Here is a 22,097-nt window from a genome sequence, read left to right as displayed (position 1 = left end):
ATTGAAACATCAAAAACGTAATGTTAGTGGGTCTTCATTGACGTTAGGGGAAAGACTCTAGATGCGAGGGCTCTCATCCGGAATTTTTTCGGAATTGAAGTTCTAAAAACGTTAATTGAAGGTCCTCACTAACGACGTTTTCGAAAAAGTTTGTCGATTCCGGCGATTTTTTTTCGAAATTAAAGCTCCAAAAATTCAAAAGTTTTGACGATCTTCGATGATATTGAGGAAAGAAGGGGTTGAAGAACTCTCCCAAGGAAAATTTCGGAATTAAAGTAGTAAAAATACAGTTGTCGACTATTTTTTTGACGTGGTTGATGAGAGGGGGGGGAGAGTTTTGTAAGCTTTTTCCGGAATATGTTTTGAATTTAAAATTCTTTTTTTGGGGGGGGGGCGATTGCACCAATCGCCCCCCCCCCCCCCTTCGTGGATCTGCCACGGAGCGTGGCTCAGATTGCGTCGATAGGCGGCTCATACGAAGGGACGAGGGGGAGCAACAGCCCCCTCACTTTCAAAAGTAAAGGCCTTTGTTCCGATGTTTTTAACACGTGTTTAAGGAACGAAAAATTAACTTAATATGCATGTTTTATAATTTTTTCGTGTTATAATTTCGTTAAAATAAAAATGGAGCGATATAAATCTTACTGCAGCTATATGTACGCTTTTTGAGGTCTTGCCACAAATGTTTTAGTGTAAGTTGTTCGATTAATAATGACGTTAAAATTCAATTGCACAACTTTTTTTATAAAGTTATTTCGAAAGTTCTTTTATTAAGTTACAGGCCCGACTCTTGGGGTAGGGGACCTAGGCGGAATCAGTGGCACACAAAGGGGCGGGGATGTAGGATCGAAGGTCCACTATTCTCATATCATACTCCAGCACATACCCAAAAATATTCTTTTGATTTTATCGGTTGTCGAGAAACATTAAAATATATATATAGATATTTGATATTTACTTAGGAATAGCTAATTAAATAAAAATTAGTGAATAAAAAATTATTTAATTAAAATAACCAGAAAGCACAAGAATGAATGTATTTACTTTTCTCATGGTTAAAAAAAAAACAGCGAACCAAAATCATCATTCTAGAACAATTTATGTTTACATACATTTCGATTTCGTAGGCGAAGAAAGAAAGAGAAAAAAAAAAATATTTTTTTCATTTATTAAATCTGAAGTTATGGCTACCCTTTGCTGTGAAATTATTTTAGCAGGGGTCGGAGCGGTGATTTCAAAAATTTTAGGACATTTTTAGGACAATAAAGATCAAGTTTCGGAAACTTAAATTTAATTTATAAGCTTGATTTTTGCAGTGGGGTGATCAAACATTTCAAATTCAATCTTTAAAACTACAATAGAATGCATTCAACTTTTTATTCTTCAACACAGAGACACATTACGAAGTAGAAATATTTTATCTTACGATTTGAATCAGGGTTAGTCCTAAACAGGCAATTTGAAGGAAAAATCGTTCATTGAATTTGACTTTATAATAAGTACATAAATAAACATTTTATTATAGAAAAAGACTTTTTTGTCTCCCCTCCACTTTAGAATTCATACACGTTAAAAATATACTTCTTCTAATAAGTTTGCTCAATTTTAGGTACAAACGATGCTGATGTCTGCATCACGTGACTTCCTTTTTACTCCCAATTTAATGTTATTTTCTCATTAATGGTAGTTTTAATGTGATTCAATAGTTTTACTCTCTAAATATCACTAACAGTGGCCAAATTGAAACCAGATTTAGAAAACAAAAAATTAAAAAAAATATCGCTAAATTTTTCGCCCCACGTTGTCAACAAAACTTGGCGACCAAAAGACTGGCGATATATCGCCAAATGTCCACCAAATTATAACACCACTTGAGTTTACATCAAAATTAACAATGATTTTCTCCCAAAAAGGAGCAAACACCCACTTTGGAGCATCCGAATGCCAACCAAAAAATGAGGTGCACAACTAGGCCCCACTAGGAGTCTACGTACCAAATTTCAACTTTCTAGGACATTCTGTCCTTGAACTATGCGACATACATACGCACATACGCAAAACTCGTTGTTTTTTTGTCGGGAATCGTCAAAATGGTTATTTCGCGTGTGTTCTTAGGCACTTACTTATTCACGTGTGGTCGAGTCGAAAAAAAAAAAAACTCAACATCCATTCGGGGGTGAGCAAAATGGAAATTAAGGACGATTTTTGAGTGAAATTTTTTTTGCGAATACAATATTCCCTTTTTTGTAAAAGGAAGTAAAAATGAACTGGACTTTCTTTCTGTAAAAGTAGTAAGTACATATTTTTGTGCAGGTCAGAGAGAAATAAAATGAAATGTAAGTGTACCAGTGTAAATGGATCTTTCAATGAACTTTCAGTTCTATTATGTCTATCTCAATTGCAACTTTCATACGGAACAGATATAGATTGTAAGAAATAATGTTCAATAATTAAATACTGCCCAAACAGTCTAACACACACAGGCTCAAGAGTTAACCACCTTGTTTAACATATCGTAAAAAAGACATTATCAGCCAAAGTTTTGTCAAGCAATTCAACTTGCTAGGAAGGAAAATCTTCCCTCCCGGTTGGTGATAATTTAAACCATTGATGAATGTACAGGGTGTCCGAAAAGTCGTTGATACATTTAAAAAATCATAGAAACCCAACAAATTGTCATATGAATTTGCGGTTTGCACCATAATACTTCACAGGTTCAAGAGTTTTTATGACATCGGAAAAAAATAAATAAATAAATAAAAACGGGAAAAAAAGAAGAAGAAAAAAGGCATTTCGCAGCCAGAGTGTCAGTATATGCTATGCTTGTAATTCTTCGTTCAGTGGTTTTCATTCCTTTTTGCGTTTTTCCATGTCAACAAAACGATTTAAAAGTTACTTTTAAGCCTTTTTTCTTCTTTTTTCCCCTTTCCATTTTTTTTTTTCGTTGTCATAAAAACTCTTGAAGCTGTGAAGTACTATGATGCAACAAGCAAATTCATACGACAATTTGTTGGTTTTCTATGAATTTTTTAAATGTGTCAAGGACTTTTCAGACACCCTGTATAATGAAAAATTATCTATGTTGAGCAAAAAGCTTTTCAACTCCCTTGCGCCACAGCATTATGCACAATATGCAAACAGTAAGTTTCTACGTTAACCAGATTAGGGAGCGGCATCTCAGCTCTAACATGGTTTACATATTTTTCATTTATTTTCAGGGGGGAAAATCTGCTGCAAAGCTGTTTTTCAAATACTTATTTGTTTATTTTTATATCTTTTATATCTTTTATGCAGAAGAGGAATGACTGCAAGAGTTATAAAGTATAGATAAAACGAACAGCTTTTTATTGAGCATATGTTAAGATTAAATGCATACTCCCCTCCCTCTTCTTCAGAAAAAAGGCAGCAGCATAGGTTTTTCTTTTTTTCTTTCTTAGAAAATATTTCTTAGGGTCTAGAAAGTTCATGTTTTCCTAAAATATAGGCATATCATCATGGAAAAGTTTAATTTTTAGGTTGAATTTTCCTTTTCTGGGCAAATGTGGAATAAAATAATGAAAATTTTAGGAATTTTAGGACAAAACTCGAAATGTTAAATATTAGGACAATTCTTACCCCTGTTTTAAGTACTCCATGCACCGGATTATATAGTCAATTAAAAAAAAAAAATTGGCCCCTGCACCTCCCCTTTTGTGTGCCTCTAAAACGGAATCTTGCAACTCAATTTCGATCCATTTGCTGTGAACAGATTCTTTTAGGGGCAACGTTTTATCAAAATAAAATTTCGAACTTACAAAAAAAAAAAAAAAAATGCAGTTGTTCAAATTGTATAAAACTTTTTTTGTAATTGTTTTGACCTAAAAGGAAAAATATGAGAGGGTGGGCGACTTGAAACATCAACTTTTTTTTGGGGGGGGGGGGAATACCCTAATATATATCCTTATATATTATTTCTGTAGCCTGTTTTGGTTTCTACGCAGATTTTCCTCAATTCTTGATCGATTTCTTTGATTTGCACCTTATTTTAAAGCTTATCGTGATGGCTACTGACGAAAAATAGACCCACGGTCTAAAAATTGCTTTTTTCTGCCAAAAAACCTGTTTTAAAGAACCAGAATGAGGTTTTCGGTTAAATTTGTAACTTTAATTTGCACTATGACCGACAGAGCTGAATAGCTTAATCCGCAGAGCGTTCTCCTGGTAAACAGGAGAATGAGTGTTCGGGCCCACGTCCGGACCAATCTGCATCACAAAATTAGAGAAATATCACGCATTACAAGAACACTTAATTAAGTGAATAACAAATATGAGGGAATAGAATAAATGAGAAGGAAACGCTCCCTTGCTGTTATGAAAGCTTGATGTAACATTGCGCTAAATTACTGCTGAATTGTAGTTTTTTTTTATTTAAAGCTTTGGCTCTGGTAAGAAAATTAATGCATAATGTAAGCGAAAATATAAGTATCAGGTTTAAGATTTCAGACTACAATAGAATTGTTTTTCGTTCAGAAAAAAATAATAAATCACATAATGAAATATATATTCTTCGAATGAGTTTTTGACTCTTTGTACAAATAAAAAAATTACTACCTCAATTTGAAGGGTAAAATACATATTTTTTCTTCTTTTTTCAAAAAAACAAATAGCTTATCCTATTTTTACTACATTCGAAAAGCTACGCTTTAAAAAAGAGCATAGTTAAATTTATTTTGTATTTTAACCGTGCTGTTTAAATGATGAACACGTGCTGCCATCTAAGTCATAACGGTTCAAGCAGCCTGCGGTAACAAATTGTAAAAATTTTCAAAAATAAAAACATTTCTCTTCAATATCTTATCTTATATGTTATTCCCCTCTCATTTTAAAACTTATCAGGCTGGTTAATGACGAAAAATAGACCTACGGTTGAAAAATCAAGTTTTCGGAAACAGCCCTTGCTGTTTCAAAACCTTGATGCAGCTTGAAGTTCTTATACCGTTTTTTTTTTTTTTTTAAAGCAAAGTTCTAATACAGTTTTCCAATTTTATACGTCGCTTTCGGCAAAAAAAAAAAAAAAGCCTGTGTATGTGTGTGTTTATATTTTAATAAAGCTTAAAAGCACTGGACTTAGTTGTTCGGTTAAATTGATAAGTTTTTTCGGTAGAGCGTTCGGCTATAAACTATCTGAACTTCGGGCAAGCTTGGGCTGTCCAACATAATATCAAATTTACAATAATATTACGCATTACATGTACTCATAACATACACACGTAATAAAATAAATGCAGTGGGAATGCTACTTGTGTTTCGACTCCTTTATGCAGGCTACAGTTATCATTCGGATAAGTTGACTGTTAGTCGAAGGATGTTCTTCCTTTTTTTTTAAAGCTTTGACTACATCCAGACCACTCAACATAATGTAAGCATAAAAAAGTATTAGATTTACCTCAAGGAAATCCTTTTTGTGCAGAAAAAATTTTTTCATTGTATGCTGAAATGTAGATGTTTCTAATAGCAGTGTTCGATCTTTTGCACAAATGAAAAAATACTATGCCAAATTAAAACTGCGAGTTTCACCCAGTAAACCTTTACATTTTTTTTTTATTCGCGCAAATACGATATAAAACATTAAAATTATTATCAACTTCATTAGTAAGAAATCATTTTCTACTCCTTTGCTTTCTGCTGAAAAAAAAAAAAAACAAAAAAACATTTTGTCTACGTTCGAAAAATTACACTTAAATAACGGATTCAGTTCAACTGGTTTGAGTTTTGAATTTTAAGTGTTCGATTAAAAGAGAAACATGTGTGGGCATTTAAGACGTAACGGTTAAAGCAGCCTTCTATGTGAAATAGTTCAATATTCAAAGATAAAAACACTTATTTTCAATCTAATTTATTACTTCTCTAGAATGTTCGTTTCAATCGCTACGTGAGATCTTCGTCATTCTTTAATCAAATTCCATGCTTTACGAATAATTTTAAATCGTATCATACTGGTTAATGACAAAACATAGAAGCATGATCTTATATTTTTTTTCGGCAAAAAGCTTTTATGCTGTTTTTTACTACGCATTCCTTCAATGAATAGCTTTCGAAAAGGAAGGCGCAATTGCTAGGTTTGTTGGGGTGTCGGGCTGTTAATCAGAATATCGCCAATTCGAATCCGTGTCAATAAATATCTCTTTAATGTTTCTTTTTTTACCGTCAGACGCTCACATGGGCAGGACTATTTGCCACAACCTGTTTTTTCACATGCACAATTATTGCTTTTTCACGAGTCACTACTCAGCCACACTTTTAATGATATTTATGTTTGCATTGAAAATACGTACAACCAAAAGGTGAGCGATGATCAAATTATCACCACGTTGTATTTAACGAGGTTTTGTTACTGATGTCTTTAAATTACATGCCTTTTCTTCTGCGCTTACTTTATTTCGGTTCTTCTTTATAATGTTCTTCCTTTGGAATTTTTAAAGAGCGAAATGCTTTCTGAACTGATTCGAAGCACAGTGCGGTGTTCCGCACGGGTCGTCTAGTATTGTATTATTTCCCATTTCAATATTTATTATTATTGTGACGTATTATTTTCAATACGTCACAACTTCCTTAATGCTCCATTGAACTTAATTTCTAAAATTTTGGTTTTTTTTCTCCCACCGCTTACGTAAAATATAAACAAGCAAGTCACAATTTGACTGTTTTTCGAAAAATTACACTTGAAAAATTGCTGGACTTAAATGAATTCTTGTTGTCGACCTGCAATCAACGTGCGCCATCTATGGAGAAGAAAAAGAAACTTTTGTCAGAATGGAAAATAATCTAACGTCTTTGTTTTTTCTTCAAGAGTTTTGAAAAAAAAAAAAAAAACTAGGGGGGGGGGGGTAGAGAGATGAACGTTATACTACACATAATCGACGACTTATAGAGAAACATCGAAATCGAACCAATATCAATTTGATGCAATTACTATTTATTCTTGCAATTAATAACAATTTAACGACACACTGACGATGCTAACTAATCACTGACTGCTTTGAGTGGGTTCGAGTGTGAATACTTGCACCAATCAGGCAGTTTACACCTTAAAAAAAAAAAAATCCGGATCTCCTGATTTCAATCGCAAATTTCTACTAAGTGAGAGCAAAACTCTTTACCTTGATTAACAGTTTTGCTTTCAATCACCGGTACTTGTTCCACTTTTTTCTCTTTGGTTTCGATAGAGTTGGAATTACTGGAATCTTCTATGTTGAGACGATCAATGTTCTCCGAGCTTCCTTCGTAATCCTGGTCGATGAAGTCGACGTCCAGATCGAGGTATTCGAAGGGCTTTTGCTTTCGATTGACCTGCGTCAGTCCTCCAGTTGGTCCAGTGTGGGCTGCCAGAACAACTTTCGACAGCTTGGCGACTTTCTTCATGGGAAGATCATAGCAACACTTCCCGAATATTATCTCAGGTTGGTTTTTCTTCATCTGCCTGAAAAATTAAATGCAAATAATTATTTTCAATTAACTATGATTTAGATGTTTATAGTTTACAATTGAATTAGTATTTTGTTTTTTGGCAATAATATTTAGGAGAAAGAAAAAAGAAACATTCAGGAGACTAAGCAATAAAAATGCGGTTTATTTGTGTTCTTGAATCATCAAAAATAATAATAATTAATTATTAAAATAAATAAAAAGGAATGGGTAAAACTTGAGCACGGAAAGATGGAGTATTGAAGTAAAAACATCATTCGTATCATTTGTAATAGGTAGAAACAGCCAGAAAACGCCGAGTAGTAAGAGGCACGTTCTCGCTGATCCTATTGCAAATAATTAAAAACAAACTATTGCAAACGATACAAATGATGTTTCCGCTTCTAGGCTATTCGTCATCTCTCCGTGGTCAAGCTTTAAAGCTATTTTTTAAGCAAAGCATTTGCAAAAAAAATGATAAACGTTATAGGGTTTAAAGAACCCCTTTTTCAACGTTGAACAGCTTCTTTGGGTGAATGGCAAAACTGTTACTACTTGGAAAAAGGTATTCTTTTATACTTCATAATTAAGGGTACTCATTCCCCCCTCCAAAAGCGAAGTGACAAACACTTCAAAATTTTTGGAGAATACCGCCAGGACCGAATACCCCAAGAACGAACCCCTCTAAGAAAGACACTAAGACCCCCCTTCCCTTTTTGCTTCAAATTTCAATGTCGCAGTCTACATCTACGTTAGAGCTCTTCCTCCACAACACATATATGCAGTAGTTTTTCAAACTTTGTGCTAAATAACATAAGATGCTATAAATTATCAAAATGATCTCGAAAAATTTCCGACACATATAAAATGATTGAAAACATCAAGTAGTACAGAAAATTGGATATATTTCCTAGTCATTTCATATCCTGCAACGTATGCAATGCTTTAAGTTTAAAAAAAAAATGCAATGCTGGAATGTAACTTAGTACGCAATCCCCCAATGAAAAAAGAATACTCATCAATGATTGTGGGCCTTTTTTCAAAATATAATCAATACATCGGAAAAAAACTTATTTTTGGAAATGATATAAAGTACGTGATTTTTCTTCTTGACATTTTTTTCATAACATTTCTCATTTCCCGCAGAAGATTTATTTTTGAGGCACGAATAAATATTGGCGTCAAAACTTTGCAGAAGTGAAAACTTATGTCATAATAAGCAAAACTTAAAGGCGGGCCGAGCAAGAAAAATAGCCCTTTTCCTCGTTCAATATTTTGGCGGCCGCGTGTCTGGTTTTCTAAGGAACCACGTGATTTCCGGTTGACTGGCTTACGCCATCAGCATGTCATTGGGCTGCAAGTCATGGGAATGGGATAGATGATTTCTTTTCTTTTCCTTCATCTTTCTTCTTTATTAGTCTTGCCTAACATTTATTTAATTCCTTTTTGCCCAAGGGTGTGGATTGGCGAGTCAGGTGTCGTGGGAACAGGTGCCGATCTCCACTCTCTGCAGGGTAAATGAATACGATGCTTGAAAATCTCTAGAGAAAGTTCAGGTCAAGTTTCGATATAGTAACGCAGCAGGATTTAACCTTTTACTTCGCTGTAGAACTGTGGAAGTAGTCATTTATTAGTCGAATATAGCTCACTCATGGGAAAACTTGAATTCGAAAGTGAAAGCTTGTTCAATGACCAGAGATGTAGTACGAAATTATTTATCACGAACTAAATTCCTTGTTGCTCAAAAAATTAGAAATAGTACATGCAGGACCAAAAACACTTATCAACTTATATTTGCACCGTGACAAGCCTTTTTTTAAACTCTTTCTCAAAGCAAAAGACTCTTGGTTCAGGGAGGGATTTAAGGGAGGTTAAAAAAAAAGGGGGGGGGGGCATTTGAATTAATTTTTTTTAGAAACTAAGTTACAAAAAATCCTTCCCCAAACCTTTAGGTTTCTTGTCCTTAAAGAGAGAAAAGGCCAGTCTGTATGCAAATATACGTAGATAAGTAATGTTATCCCTCTTACATTTAGAGATTTCATTCGCAATTAAAACAAAAATTTTCTTCAAGAATTTTCCCATTTCTTTTAGATTTTCACTAGGTCATAGGGATTTTTCGCTTAATTTTTTATGATGTTTCCGTTAGTCATTAGAGTTTCCCCCAGTCATGGGAAATTGTTCCAAAATCGTTATAATTTTCCTTTTCTTTCTTACATAGCAACTTCTGCCATAGTTAGTAGACTATTCTTTTCACCATCAGAAAACTTTTCCCTCCCAGGTGAATAATTTCTTCTTCTCTTCTTGAGATTTCTTCTCATTAAGGTTTTTACTTTAACCAATTACAAGATCATACAAAGGCGCCCATATGCAAAATTTTAAGAGGTGGCTCAGATATTTTCCCCATGGTTTAGTAGGATATTTTACCCATAGAAACCGATATTAGTGCAGATAAGAGTTATTAAAGTTGGACATTTTTCACAAATTATTCATTAATGTCTAGAGAAGAAATGTGTTTACACTTTTGCAAAGAAAAAAGTACTGAAACCAAGGAAGTTCTAGTTTCTAAGGGGGGGGGGAGGGCTTGAGTTCACCCTTGCCCCCTATATGGGAGCCCTTGAAGATCATATAAAACCGATAGCTTTTGCTTCTTCTATATGCTTCCCTAACGCCTCACGCAAACAAGCATACATGTATTGTATCCATTCAGGAAAACTAACCCGTACGTCTGCTTGAACGGAAAAATATGGAAAAATTATCTGAAAATTAAAAAAAATGTATCTGGATGCTCAGCTTAGACTAGAATTAGGAAACTAATGAAAAGCACAAAAAAGACATTAAGTTTCTCGTTTGAGTTCATGATGATTTTTATGTGTGTGAATTATATCTAAACTTCTTCCAAAAAAATCTATTTTTACTCAAAATGGTAATGAGAAAATTATCTTCATAAATTCAAACCATAAAATATATAACTCAGTATTAGCCTACAGAAATAACTTCATTTTCCTCCATTTATCAACTTGATCTTTGCACAGGCCACCAGCAAATTTTATCAGGAGGAATCATCTCCTTCACTGATCCTTGATGCAACAAAAATAATCTTGTCAAATTAATTGGGAAATCACCAGTTTTCACGAACAAGTTTGTTATAGAGAATTTAAGTGTTTAAAAACAGCATATCATACCGTATTGTATTTGTGAATAGTCCCTACAATGAAAGTTGAATGGTTTGATACCAAACAGTGTAATCATGACACAACTTGAGAATCCTACGAGCTTTTATACGGCTTACCACTTTTTTTCCGCACTGTTGCTTTCAAGGCCTGAGGAAGCAAATCCGCCGTTTTCGGTTTCTTTCATTGCCTTTCAAAACGCCTCCAGGAAAGAATTCATTATGTTTCAGCATCATTGCTTTTTGATTGTGGTTTACAACACTCTATGCTACAGACACCCGTCATATAGGAGATTCACAAGAGACACCAAGTTTCAATTTTACAACTGAAGTTGTTATTTTACAGAGAAAAATAGCTTTTATCTGACTTAAAACAAATCAAATTGATTAATCAAAATGCTAATAGACACAGCTCGTGAATTAATAGAGAAAAAAAAATTTAATTTTAGAGATAAAATTAAAGAGAAAATTTTTAATTAGGTTATGAATTTTTTATCAGTTGTTTCATCTAGTAAGTCAACATTACTTATCGGGATTTCAAGAATAAATTACTGTAAACTGGAAAGAAGCATAAAGTTCTCAAAACTCTGAAATTCTTCTGAAGTTGCCGGAATTGATGGCGAAAATATAATTCATCCAAATGCATTTTTAACCAGGGAACCATAGCACCAAGGGCCATATCGTCCCCCCCCCCCCAAATAAATAAAATAAAAAAGGATGTAATAATTAAACATAATGCTTTTCCTTCTAACCAGATGAGCAAGTAGGAGGGAATTAACCTTAGAGCAGGAATTAGTAAATGGAGAGAGCAAGTCCAATCATTGGCTTTGCAAAAGGTGAACCAAAGACTCCAAGTCACGTGATTCAACAACGACGAATGACATGTTTTGCGGAAACTAGCGAGAGAAACCTCATTTCTTCCAATGGTTTGCTGTAAAATCTATCACGTGACTTGAGGTCTTTGGTTCAAGAAACTATTCACTCTCTCTATTTTATCCCTTCTCAATGGTATTAACCCTACATAGCCCTTAGTTCAAAGCCAATGACCGTTGGCTCAGTTAGTTGCCAACCCGAGCATAATGGTAAGCCTACATGTGGAGATTTCTATATCAATCAACCCCATATGTCAACAACCTTGTCTCAGAAGAAAATTTTTACTATTCCACTGCTGCCGGCTAGTTTAACGAAATCAAAAATGGAAAACCCTTTTTGCCCTCCGACTTTTATTGTTCACATTATTTGATAAAGTAATTTGACCATTCAATACTTTAGTGCTTTCCAAAATGCTTTTTTTACACGGAATAAACTTGCTAAGTGAAATGGGGTGGATGAACGTAGTACCCATTATACCCGTCAATCCATGTTATAACAGTGTCTTGACAAAAGAGGAGAAAAATCTCTCGTTTTTCCTTTTTTTTCTTCCTTGCATGATCAATAAAAGTTGTTACATAGCAAATATTACTTTCCAAGTTCCAGAAACAATCTGTAAAAGGGATCATTCATTAATTACGTAAGGGTCCCGAGAAAGAGGGGGGGGGGGGTCAAACCTATTCTTATGTGATATTTTCCAAGTCGATATTTTTCATTAGAAATCGCGCCGTCAAGTGGTTTGTCAGGGATCATATTTAATTTGCGTCTGGAAGGTAAAAAAATGTATGAGTATGAGCTGTATTTTATTTGTTTTCAAAGAATGAATAGTGTAAAATGTAATAAAAGAATCGCACTATGTATGGCATGTCTTATTTTTATTTAATATCGTGTCATGTGCAAAAAAAAAAAAAGTCGAAAAAATATTCATTCCAAATTTTTAGTAAATATATCTTTACATAAAAAGATTTAATTTCATTAATAGTAAATTTAATAACGATTCCAGTGATGTAAGATTCGTTATTTTATCATTTTCAAAAAATGGAATCGTACATAAGAATAGGGGGAGGGGTTTGAAAAATCTTACGTACCCTTACAGGGGAGGGGAGACGGTCAAAAACTGCCAAAATCATCCTTACGTAATTAATGAATGGCACCTAACGTCTGCTAATTTGGAAGTAAAAACTGAAGAGGAAGAAGGTAGGGGGTGAGAGAAAGAATGTACGCCATTTTGCGAAAAACAGATTGCAGATTTTGATTCTTTTTTGCTAAGTACTTTTCATGTTATTCGACATGAGCTCATTCACGAGAAAACGCTTGAAGTTCCGCATGAAAAGCGCGCGCGCGCTTTTCTCTCGCTGACTTTTTTTTTCCCCTTCAAATCAGTAAGCTCACACAATAACGTATCCTTGAAAAGGTGCATTTTTCGTGCAGACAAATATATTTTCAACAGTTGAATAATGGACCCAAATAGCTAGTTTGAAAACTTTAGAAGCAATTTCTGTTGTTGGTTGAATCTCGAACAAGAGCTTTCATTTTCATTGAAGGAACAAAGAATGATTGCTTTCGGCAGGTGAGTTCTGATTATTAGTTCATTATCTTTTAAATAGCGTTTTATTTAATTAGTTCTTTGCAATGTGTACCATTATAAAATAAACGATTTCCTCCCCGTTGAAGGTATTTAAATAGACTACGGCTTGTTATTGGTCCATTTTTTGTTCAAGTCGCCGACACTTAGAATCCGAAACACAGATTTCAGTCTTCGGATGATTAAATTGAACTTTGAGCGGTCCCCCCTAAGTGAATACCTTCTACCAAAAGGGTAAAGCTTATGGCAGAGACATGGCAGTGAGTGTTAGGGGTCATTTTATGCATAAGGCGCTGTCAAAAAGTTTCCAAATTGAAAAGAAATATTGTGTCTCTTTAAACAACACTTCTCATGGCTAAGTGAAGGTTTATTGAGATTTGTACGAATCATATCCGCTATTTCTTTGTTTACCAGTAACTCTAATCTCCTGGGAAAGGCAGTTAAGTTAACTTAAATTTACAAATGATCCTTTTATGAAAAAAGATAGATTAATTATTATCAACGAACTTTGATGTTATCTACTGAAGTGGTTTTTGAAAATGTCAGTATGATTTCTCCAAAGCAAAAACGCAATAGAAAAAATTCCACTGTATGTTTTTTAATTTGAAATTTAATTCATTCGTTAGTACTATATTTTACTTAATGAATGTTCATGACGATGCTAAAAAAATAAGTTTTCGATGTAATGTAACTGTTTAACTGTAAATACAGATATAAATACATTTTGTACACTAGATGGGATTTACTGGTTGTTTAAACGGCAGTTCAACCTTTGGCGATTTAAGAATAATTGGTACTTGTGCATAATTCCATCAACCGTTTTTGCCATGCCAGAAGAATGTCGCCAAACTGTCGGATGTATTTGCGCTTGCACGAAATTCGACTATTTTTCTTGTCGGAAGAATTTGTCATCAGTTACGAATAACCGTATATTAAAATCAAAATAAATAAATAAATAAATAATTCCAACAGTATTAAAATATGAAGAGACGAATTACAAGCATGCGAGAAAATTAGTTACTTACCATTTTTTATAACACTTGAAGCATTTAATATTTCTTTTTTTTCGTCTCATCAGTAATTCAAATTTTTAAAAAAATCGTGAGCCAAAGTTATACTTCTCATTGACATGAATACATGAATTTATTTATTATTGATATCATCAACACAAGAAAGAAAGAAACCAAAAATAAAACTAATCAGACGGTTATCCCTGGTCAGTCAATCGAATTTCAATATTTTTCAAACAACTGAATGCATCTTTAAATTTAAATTCTAGAAGTATAAATAGCAAAGACGGCAAAAGAGATGTCAACAGTTTTGGTACATTACAAACAATGAATTACAAAAATGTTTCCTATTTTTCTTAAAAAGTTCAAAAACCACTTCGTTTGTTCTATGTTAACTTCAAACAATTAAACTTTTAATGTTTCCATCAGAAAATAATTTATTGGTATTTTTTTGTCCTATTCACTCTTTCTTTCTTCTTTATTTTTCTTAAAATATTTAAGCTGTTTTCAGTCTTTTCTTACTATGCCCCTTTCATCAACCTTATCTAGAGTCCATAAAGCGGAGGTCATTAAGTAAATAAATGTCTCTGAATATTTACATTTTAAATGTTCTCAAAAACGGAAAATTAGGCCATAAAAAATATGAAATAAAAAAAGTCATAAGTGAATCTTCTAACAGAGCAATGACCCATGAAGTAAACAAACAACCCCCTCCTCAATGACTACTTATCTATTCGTCATTCGTAACTCACAGGTCACAAGGTCACATCAAAAACTAGGTCACTCATCAACCAAGGTTAAGGACCAGGCTTGTCAAAAATCTATCTTCGAAAATGTTATTGTCTATGACGCGCAGGTGGAATATTAAGTGCCCATGAATATTAATGAGCTTTGCCCATAACTCAGGGGTCAAAATTGAAGAAGTGCCTTGAGTCCTCGTTTTTGAGGGGCTAAAGCAATTGGGATCGTCTCAAGTTTTATCGGTTTTATTTTTAGACATGTATATGAGCTGACAAAACTACTTGAAAAACATAACAGTGAAATTGTTCAAATTAGTAACAATTTCCTTAACATTTCTTTGAGAGAGACTATCTACAAAGTTGTTGCGATTAGCCGGCGTTTGTATTGTTCGATAAACGTGCTTTTCGTTCATTAGTTCTGTCACAATACTAGCTCCGTTGCTCGACGTTGCACAGTTTTCCTCGAAAATAAAAGTTGTGTAAAGTGAAACATGTTCAACAATGAGGCTAAAAGAAAAAAAAAGTAAAATTTTTCGTAAACTTCTAGAGAAGAGCAATTTTATAACTCAAAATTTTCATTTAGACCTCTTAGGATTTTTTAAAAATTCCAAAAATTCAGTCATTGTTTTTTTTTAGGCATAAACATTCCGTTTCACGAATTTTCTGGTGAAAATCCCTCTATGTGAATTCAAAGGACTTCTGTGCCAAATTTGGCAAACATCCGACATTCACTGTTGATTTTTGTAATTAACATACATAGCATACAAAAACGCTCACAGCCATTTTTAAATAGACAATAGATGGATTAGGAAAAAATATTTTTAGTACAAGAAGTGAATTTTTTATTACAGACCTATTTCAGAAGCAATCAATTGTGAGAGTATTCTACAAATATTGGCTTTAAAAAAATTATTTACTAAACCGTCAACCCCCCCCCCCCCCCCGATTCTTTGATTTTAGCATTTTTGACAATCCTAGTGCTGTATGTTTACATAGATCGCTTGTTTGGAAGAAGAGTGCCACAATACAAAATTAATTTTCTTTTCTTTTCTTTTTTGCTTAAAGGCCTTCAACGGACGTTACCATTTTTTAAAAAATAACGACAGATTTTTTGTTCAAATACTAACCACTGGAGAGCACAGAAAACTTACTTTTCTTAATGCAAAATGCCTGAAAAGTGCAACTTCAAACGCTTTCTATGTAAAATTTCATTTTTTCGTATTGTGGCACTCTTCTTCCTGATGAGCGACACTTCAGAAAGTCAGAACTAATATAATAAACCCCCGTTCCCCAACCCAGAAAGTGAATTCTGGCTGCTCTAATAATACCTGATTGAGAATGCAATTTGTCCCATTTTCAGCAAAGACATACATGAATATTCTTCAGTCATTTTTCTTCATTTACATTAGTTAAAATTGCAGCTAATTTTCCGATATAGGTCATGCAATCAAAACGTCAGGTTTCTTCAAAAGGTTCAGAAAACGGCAGGAAAAGGAGAATTTGCCCTTTCTCGAACGTGAGGTTTGTGCAGCTGTCAAATGTGGGGCACGCACACTTGCCGCAGGGGCGAACGGAGGGTGTTTCCCGGGTTAACAAATTCGGTTCAAGGCCCGAGTTCGAAGACTTGATTCGAAGATGGGTCAATCATATAATCATGGAAATTATTAAGATAAACACAGCCCCTAACACGAGGAACAGTTCAGAGTTTCTTATTGATATGTTGGGGATACATTTGGAAAACAGTTTGAAAAACTAAGAGAAAACTTTTTCAGAGTTTATAGCGCAGTTAAGGGGACGGTGGACTTTAAGTTACTTTTTTTTATTTTTCAAACTATATACTTAAAATTTCTTGTGCATATGTATTTAAACATAAATACATATAATGTCACACAAAAAAAAGAAAAACTAGCTCCAACTTATTTTAAAATTAAAAAAAAATTAAATATGTTTTGAAAAATTTAAAATGCTCCTCGCGACTTAAATTTTTACATTTTTGCTTATTTTTTTCATTTTATTACGTATTACATCATCACGAAGAAAAATTAGTATCAGCTAGTAAATTCCTTAAAAATTAAATTTTTAAGAATTTTTTTTTAAATACTTCGATAAAAATTCTCCGAAATTTCTCCTGCTAGTAATTTTTAATTGAGTTTTTTAAACCTTCCTGAAGTTAGATTCTATAAAGCATACCAAGTTTTATTATTTGGTAAAACATGAGGCTAAACTTTGAATTTCGTGTACTTTGAACGAAAATTGTGTCGCATGGAACATTTTGTAGGTATCAAAATCGAGAAAATTTCATTTCGCGTAGAATGTAATTTAAGTATAATTTGCACTTACCTTTTAAAACCTCTTTTTCAGTGTTTTTATTTGTCATTATTTATTTAACCATGTTTTCTTACAAGAACAATATTTATACTTATTTTACTATACAAAAGTTGTTTAGACCTGCTTTGTTTACAGCTTAACAGCCGAGTTTGAGAGGAATATCTCATAAAAAATTATTTTGTGTACTATTTTTAAGTAGTCGTAACTTTGTTAAAAAATGTTCAATCGTTAAGCGGTTTTTTGAGTTAGGTAAAGAAATGTTTAAAGTACAACAAAACACAAAAATAATTTTTTTTTTAGTCAATTTTCGCCGAATTCGAGGTCCACTGTCCCCTTAAATAATTTTAGAGCAGGGAAAGATATGAAAATAGGCTATTATGAAATTAAATGTGGCAACATTCATTACTTTTTTACTTTTTCATGAAATTTTCCTTCAGTTGAATTTTGAGTTTATTTATCTTATTTATTTATCACCTTTTCTTCCCTTACAAATGACGAGTTTCATAAAATAGTTTTGTTTTCTTTATACAGTAAGTGTATTTTCTTCAGAATGAACAACATATTTTTATCACAATTTAAGATAAAACTCTGACAAAATTCAGGATTAGAGGTTCACAAACTTTTTCAAATTTCTGTAAATATTTAAAAATGTTTCTCTCTCTTTTTTCTTTAATTGCACAAGCACTTGATTCTATGTCATGGACCTATGGGCCTTCATGTGTCGTAGATACATAAGATTGAATGTACAAAACAATGATAAATAATAATTTGAATTTTGACATCTTGAATTCAAATTATGTTTTTCGCAATCACGAGTGTGTGTATGTAGGCGTGTGTGTTTGTGTGTGGGGGGGGGGGATATGTGTGTGTAGGCATGTGTGTTTGTGTCTGTGTGCAGGCATGAATGTGTGGGTAGTTGTGTGTATGTTTTTGTGTGTGTATGTGTAGGTGTCTGTATGTATGCGTGTGTTTGTGTATGCGTGTGTAGTTGTGTATGTATGCGCGTGTGTGTAGGACATGAATGCAGCCTGGAGACGGCTTTCGCTATAGGAGCAGCATTGTGAGGAGCCGGTCGACGGTGATGGTGCGGAGGATGGCGGTGGGAAAATAAAATGATAGGACGCCAAAAACAGTCAAGTGAGAACAATAAGCAATCGTGATTGCTCAAAAACCCTCAAGATTGGTAATAAATTACAAATAACCATAATCAACTGGATAATATCGCCAAAAACAAAAAAATAATTGAAGAAAGAAAGTGTCCTTTCAATTGCTGTTGATGGCATAAGCGTGTTTAGAACAGTAAGTGAGTCAGTTGCTAACTGCACAGGTGCTCGAATTGAGAAATAAGGGTTGATATGAGGACTGAAATCGGGATTTTTTGCGAAACCCAAGATTGAGCTCATCAAATTCCCAAGATTGCCAAGATTGGCGCGGAAGAATGCCCGAGATCATGTAAACAAGAATATGTATTCATTTTTTTTTTTTTTTTGTAATTGCTACTATTGCAGCCGGTCGATTATTAATCTTAGAAAAAAAGATAAAAAGATAAATTTTGTCAATTGTAACTAAAATTGATCCCTCAATGTTTATTTCTTCGGAAAAATTTCTTGAAAAACTAAAAATCGTCTTTTTATGACATCTGCCTCCGACTCGGTTATTCACTATTCGTGACTAATGAGTTCTAATAAGAACGAAACTGCAGTCTCAGGATGTGATAACCGGGCTGTCTGGTATATGGCGTGTAACAATCGTCTATTCAAAAAAAAAAGTAATGTCCTTACTTGAATCAGAGTAGTTCAAGGTGTGTAGGAAAGTTATACTACAAAATCCAGGGCTAGAGTGGGGAATTTTTTATTTAGTTACTTTTTATTATTATTTTTTAATTAATTAATTAATTTATTTTGTTATTTTTTGTTTCCACGCAACCTTCCAAAAAAAATCTATCTAAGCATCTGCATATTAAAATGTTTGACAAAAACACTGTATTTTAGTGAAAATATGGTAATTTATCGGTTAAATATTTAAAAATATATCTTTTTCGCGAATAAACCGAAAACCTAAGAATTGCGAACAAAATCCCCAGAATCCAAGATGGCTAAGGTGGAAAGGAACCTGTGGCTAAGCTCTGAGTACAAGACTTTCAAAGCTGAAAAGATGAATGAAAGCAAAAAATATTTCCCATGGAGCATATTCTCACGTACTGTGAGAATATATTCAGACATCTTTTGATATTTTCTTAAGATTCCCTCCTTTCTCAACTACGACCAAATGAAATATCTACATGCAACACTGGATATTCTCATCGGGAAAGTTGCGAAGTTCAGATAGCACAGGATGCACAGCTGAGTAAACAAGTATAGTAGTTGAAACAGAACTTCACGAGTTCTATTATCGAAATTGAAACAGAGTCGATGAAAATGATAGCGGCAAGAGAGTAAGCAAATGTAATGCAACTTTGAATAACAATTATAATGATTCCCCGACATTTAAATTTGAGAAATATTGGTTCGAATGACAAATAAAACTAGTCGTGTAAAATAGAGTAAGCAACATTTTTTTATCACAGAAAATTAATAAAAATTAAAAAGTTAAGGTTCAGAGATGAGAAAATTTTCGTACTGAGAGATTGCCTAAATTTTGGAAGCTGAGCAAAAGATCGCACGAGTAGAAACTTTCGGATTATTGTATTATTCTGTATTTATTATACAACAATTTTTAAAAAGATCTACATTATATAGCTTTTTACAACAAAAAACATCTAATAAAAACAAGAAAAATCGCAATAAATGCATGTAAAAGATCAAGACATTCGCAATCACAACTTACTGATTGGCTGTAAGCAGAACCGTAGGGTTTCCTGGGAGGGTTCTGAAAGGAGTTCAGCACGGGATCATTATTAGCCTAATCAAAGCGCCAAAATTTTAGTAAGAGTTTAATTTTCATACAAGACCGAATTTTTGAGGTAGTTTGCTTGTAAAATTAAAGGTAAATAAATAATTTATGGACTAAACAAAATAAATTCAGATGTGATTGATGCAAAAAAAAAAAAAAAAAAAAAAAAAACCTATCAAAACCAAGACGTTAATTAATTTGGTATAATTTAATCTATTGTTGGTTTTGTTCGTTATTCAGAGTATATTTAAGCAAATTAAAAGAAGAAAAAAATGGCTACCTTATATCATTTATAATATTATTTATATCTATATTCTCATATAAATTCATTTATAATGTTATTAAAATGTTGATATTCTGGTAGAATAAAGATGCAATAATAATTTTATAAATATAAGTAGGATAAAGCTTTGATAACCCTATTTTTTTCTGTTTTCTGATCAAAAGGATCCCTCCAGAAAATGGTAATCTCAAAACTTTCCTCATGCTGTAAAAGCTTGAATACCTCTGATCTAAATGAAAGTATAGTGCTCCTTTTAAATATTTTGCTTTGCTTAAGAGTGCACGAGATTTGTCACATTTCTTGTTTTTTTTTTTTTTTGTTTTTTTTTTTCTTTTTATTATTTATTTTTTTTTATTTTAGGGTAATATTTTGAAATTTCTGACATTAAAGTTGGAGAAATTCATGAGATTTTGAAAAATACTTTAATGAATTTTGATAGCCAAGTAAAAAGTAATTGAAAAAAAAAAAAAAGAAGTTTGCCTTGAAATACCTAGTCTTTCCTCCATTTATTCATTTCATTGCTCAATGCCAAATAATTATTCTCAAATTTCAAGCTCCATGCTAATTTAGGACTGCTTCATAATAATTACTATTTTTCAAAACATATGAAACTAATTGCAAGCTATTCAGAGGGAAAAAAAAACCCTTAAATCATTTTTCATAACGAAAACTAATAAAGAAGATAACAATAACGCTAGTTTATAATTTAATAAGCTTTTTTAAAAAGCAGAAAAGCATATGATATGTTCAAAAGAGAATGATTTGAAGTGAAACGATCCTTAGATTACTCCCAAGCAGAAATCCATTTTATATTATATCCGAGGCGAAATGGCGCATAATTTCTTTCATCTGTGAGTGAAAGTGGCAGTAAACAATCTAGAAACGGTCGTGCAACTAATTATTTAAGTTCTTGAATTGCAGCAATACCGTGATAAAATCATTCTTGTCAGCTATTTCTCTATTTTATTATTGCCGATACAGCTTCATTTCAATAGCGCCGTCAAATACAAAGATCCTTGAAATTTAAACAAAGAAAATCGTGAGCCATGGTAAAATATGATTGTGAGGTTTAAAACACTGTTGGCGTTCATTTAAAAGTCGCATATATTCAAGGTTTATGTATATGTGCTGAATAATCTATTATAACATGATGCAGTTTTTTGAAGTATTATATGTTTCAGAATATTGTTGAGGATTTTGCAATGATTTCATTTATTGGTGAATATATTTTTCCTTTAGTCGATAATACTTGTCGGAAAGAATCAATTGCAATTGCTAAAATTGAAGATAATCTCCAAAAAATTATACAAGATAATGTTAAAAAGTAATTTTTTTTATTTTCGCATAGCATAGGGTTTTAATTCACGCTTTAAAATTTCCGTAATATCTTACTTATAAGTACACTAAAACCCCTAGTAACGGACACCCCTCAAAGGCGGACAATTTTTAATTCCCCAGTTCCAATGCAAATAATTATTAAACCCCCTGTCCTGCGGACACCTCTCTATTGAGGACAAAAAAAAAATGTCCCGTTAGTGTCCGCATTAGAGGTATTTTATTGTATATACTCTGGTTTTAAAATGCTTATAAAAGTTATGTTTCCCACTGCAGTACCATTATTAGTTGCGTTTCTGAGGTGTCATCACTGTTCCAAACGTCCAAATATTCAATTTGTAGATAAGAAAACGTTGGTTTTAAAGTAGAAGATGATGTACCTCTCCAATCAGTAACTATTTTCATAGATGGCGCCACCAAAACGTTAATTAGTCATTGATTT

The 22,097-nt window shown here is 33.0% G+C and overlaps 1 protein-coding gene across 1 annotated transcript in view; it reads right to left on the bottom strand.

Moving 5' to 3' along the window:
• The window catches only part of LOC129227387 (PP2C-like domain-containing protein CG9801), an 87,221-nt gene that overhangs the window by 17,960 nt on the left and 47,164 nt on the right, over positions 1–22,097 (bottom strand). The window contains exon 2 of the mRNA XM_054861939.1: positions 7,140–7,459. Coding sequence (XP_054717914.1) covers positions 7,140–7,459 — 320 coding nt within the window. The remainder of the gene's footprint in view (positions 1–7,139; positions 7,460–22,097) is intronic.

The sequence above is a fragment of the Uloborus diversus genome, chromosome 8, assembly GCF_026930045.1.
Source record: "Uloborus diversus isolate 005 chromosome 8, Udiv.v.3.1, whole genome shotgun sequence".
NCBI lineage: Eukaryota > Metazoa > Arthropoda > Arachnida > Araneae > Uloboridae > Uloborus > Uloborus diversus.
This window is presented reverse-complemented; position numbering and strand designations above follow the sequence as displayed.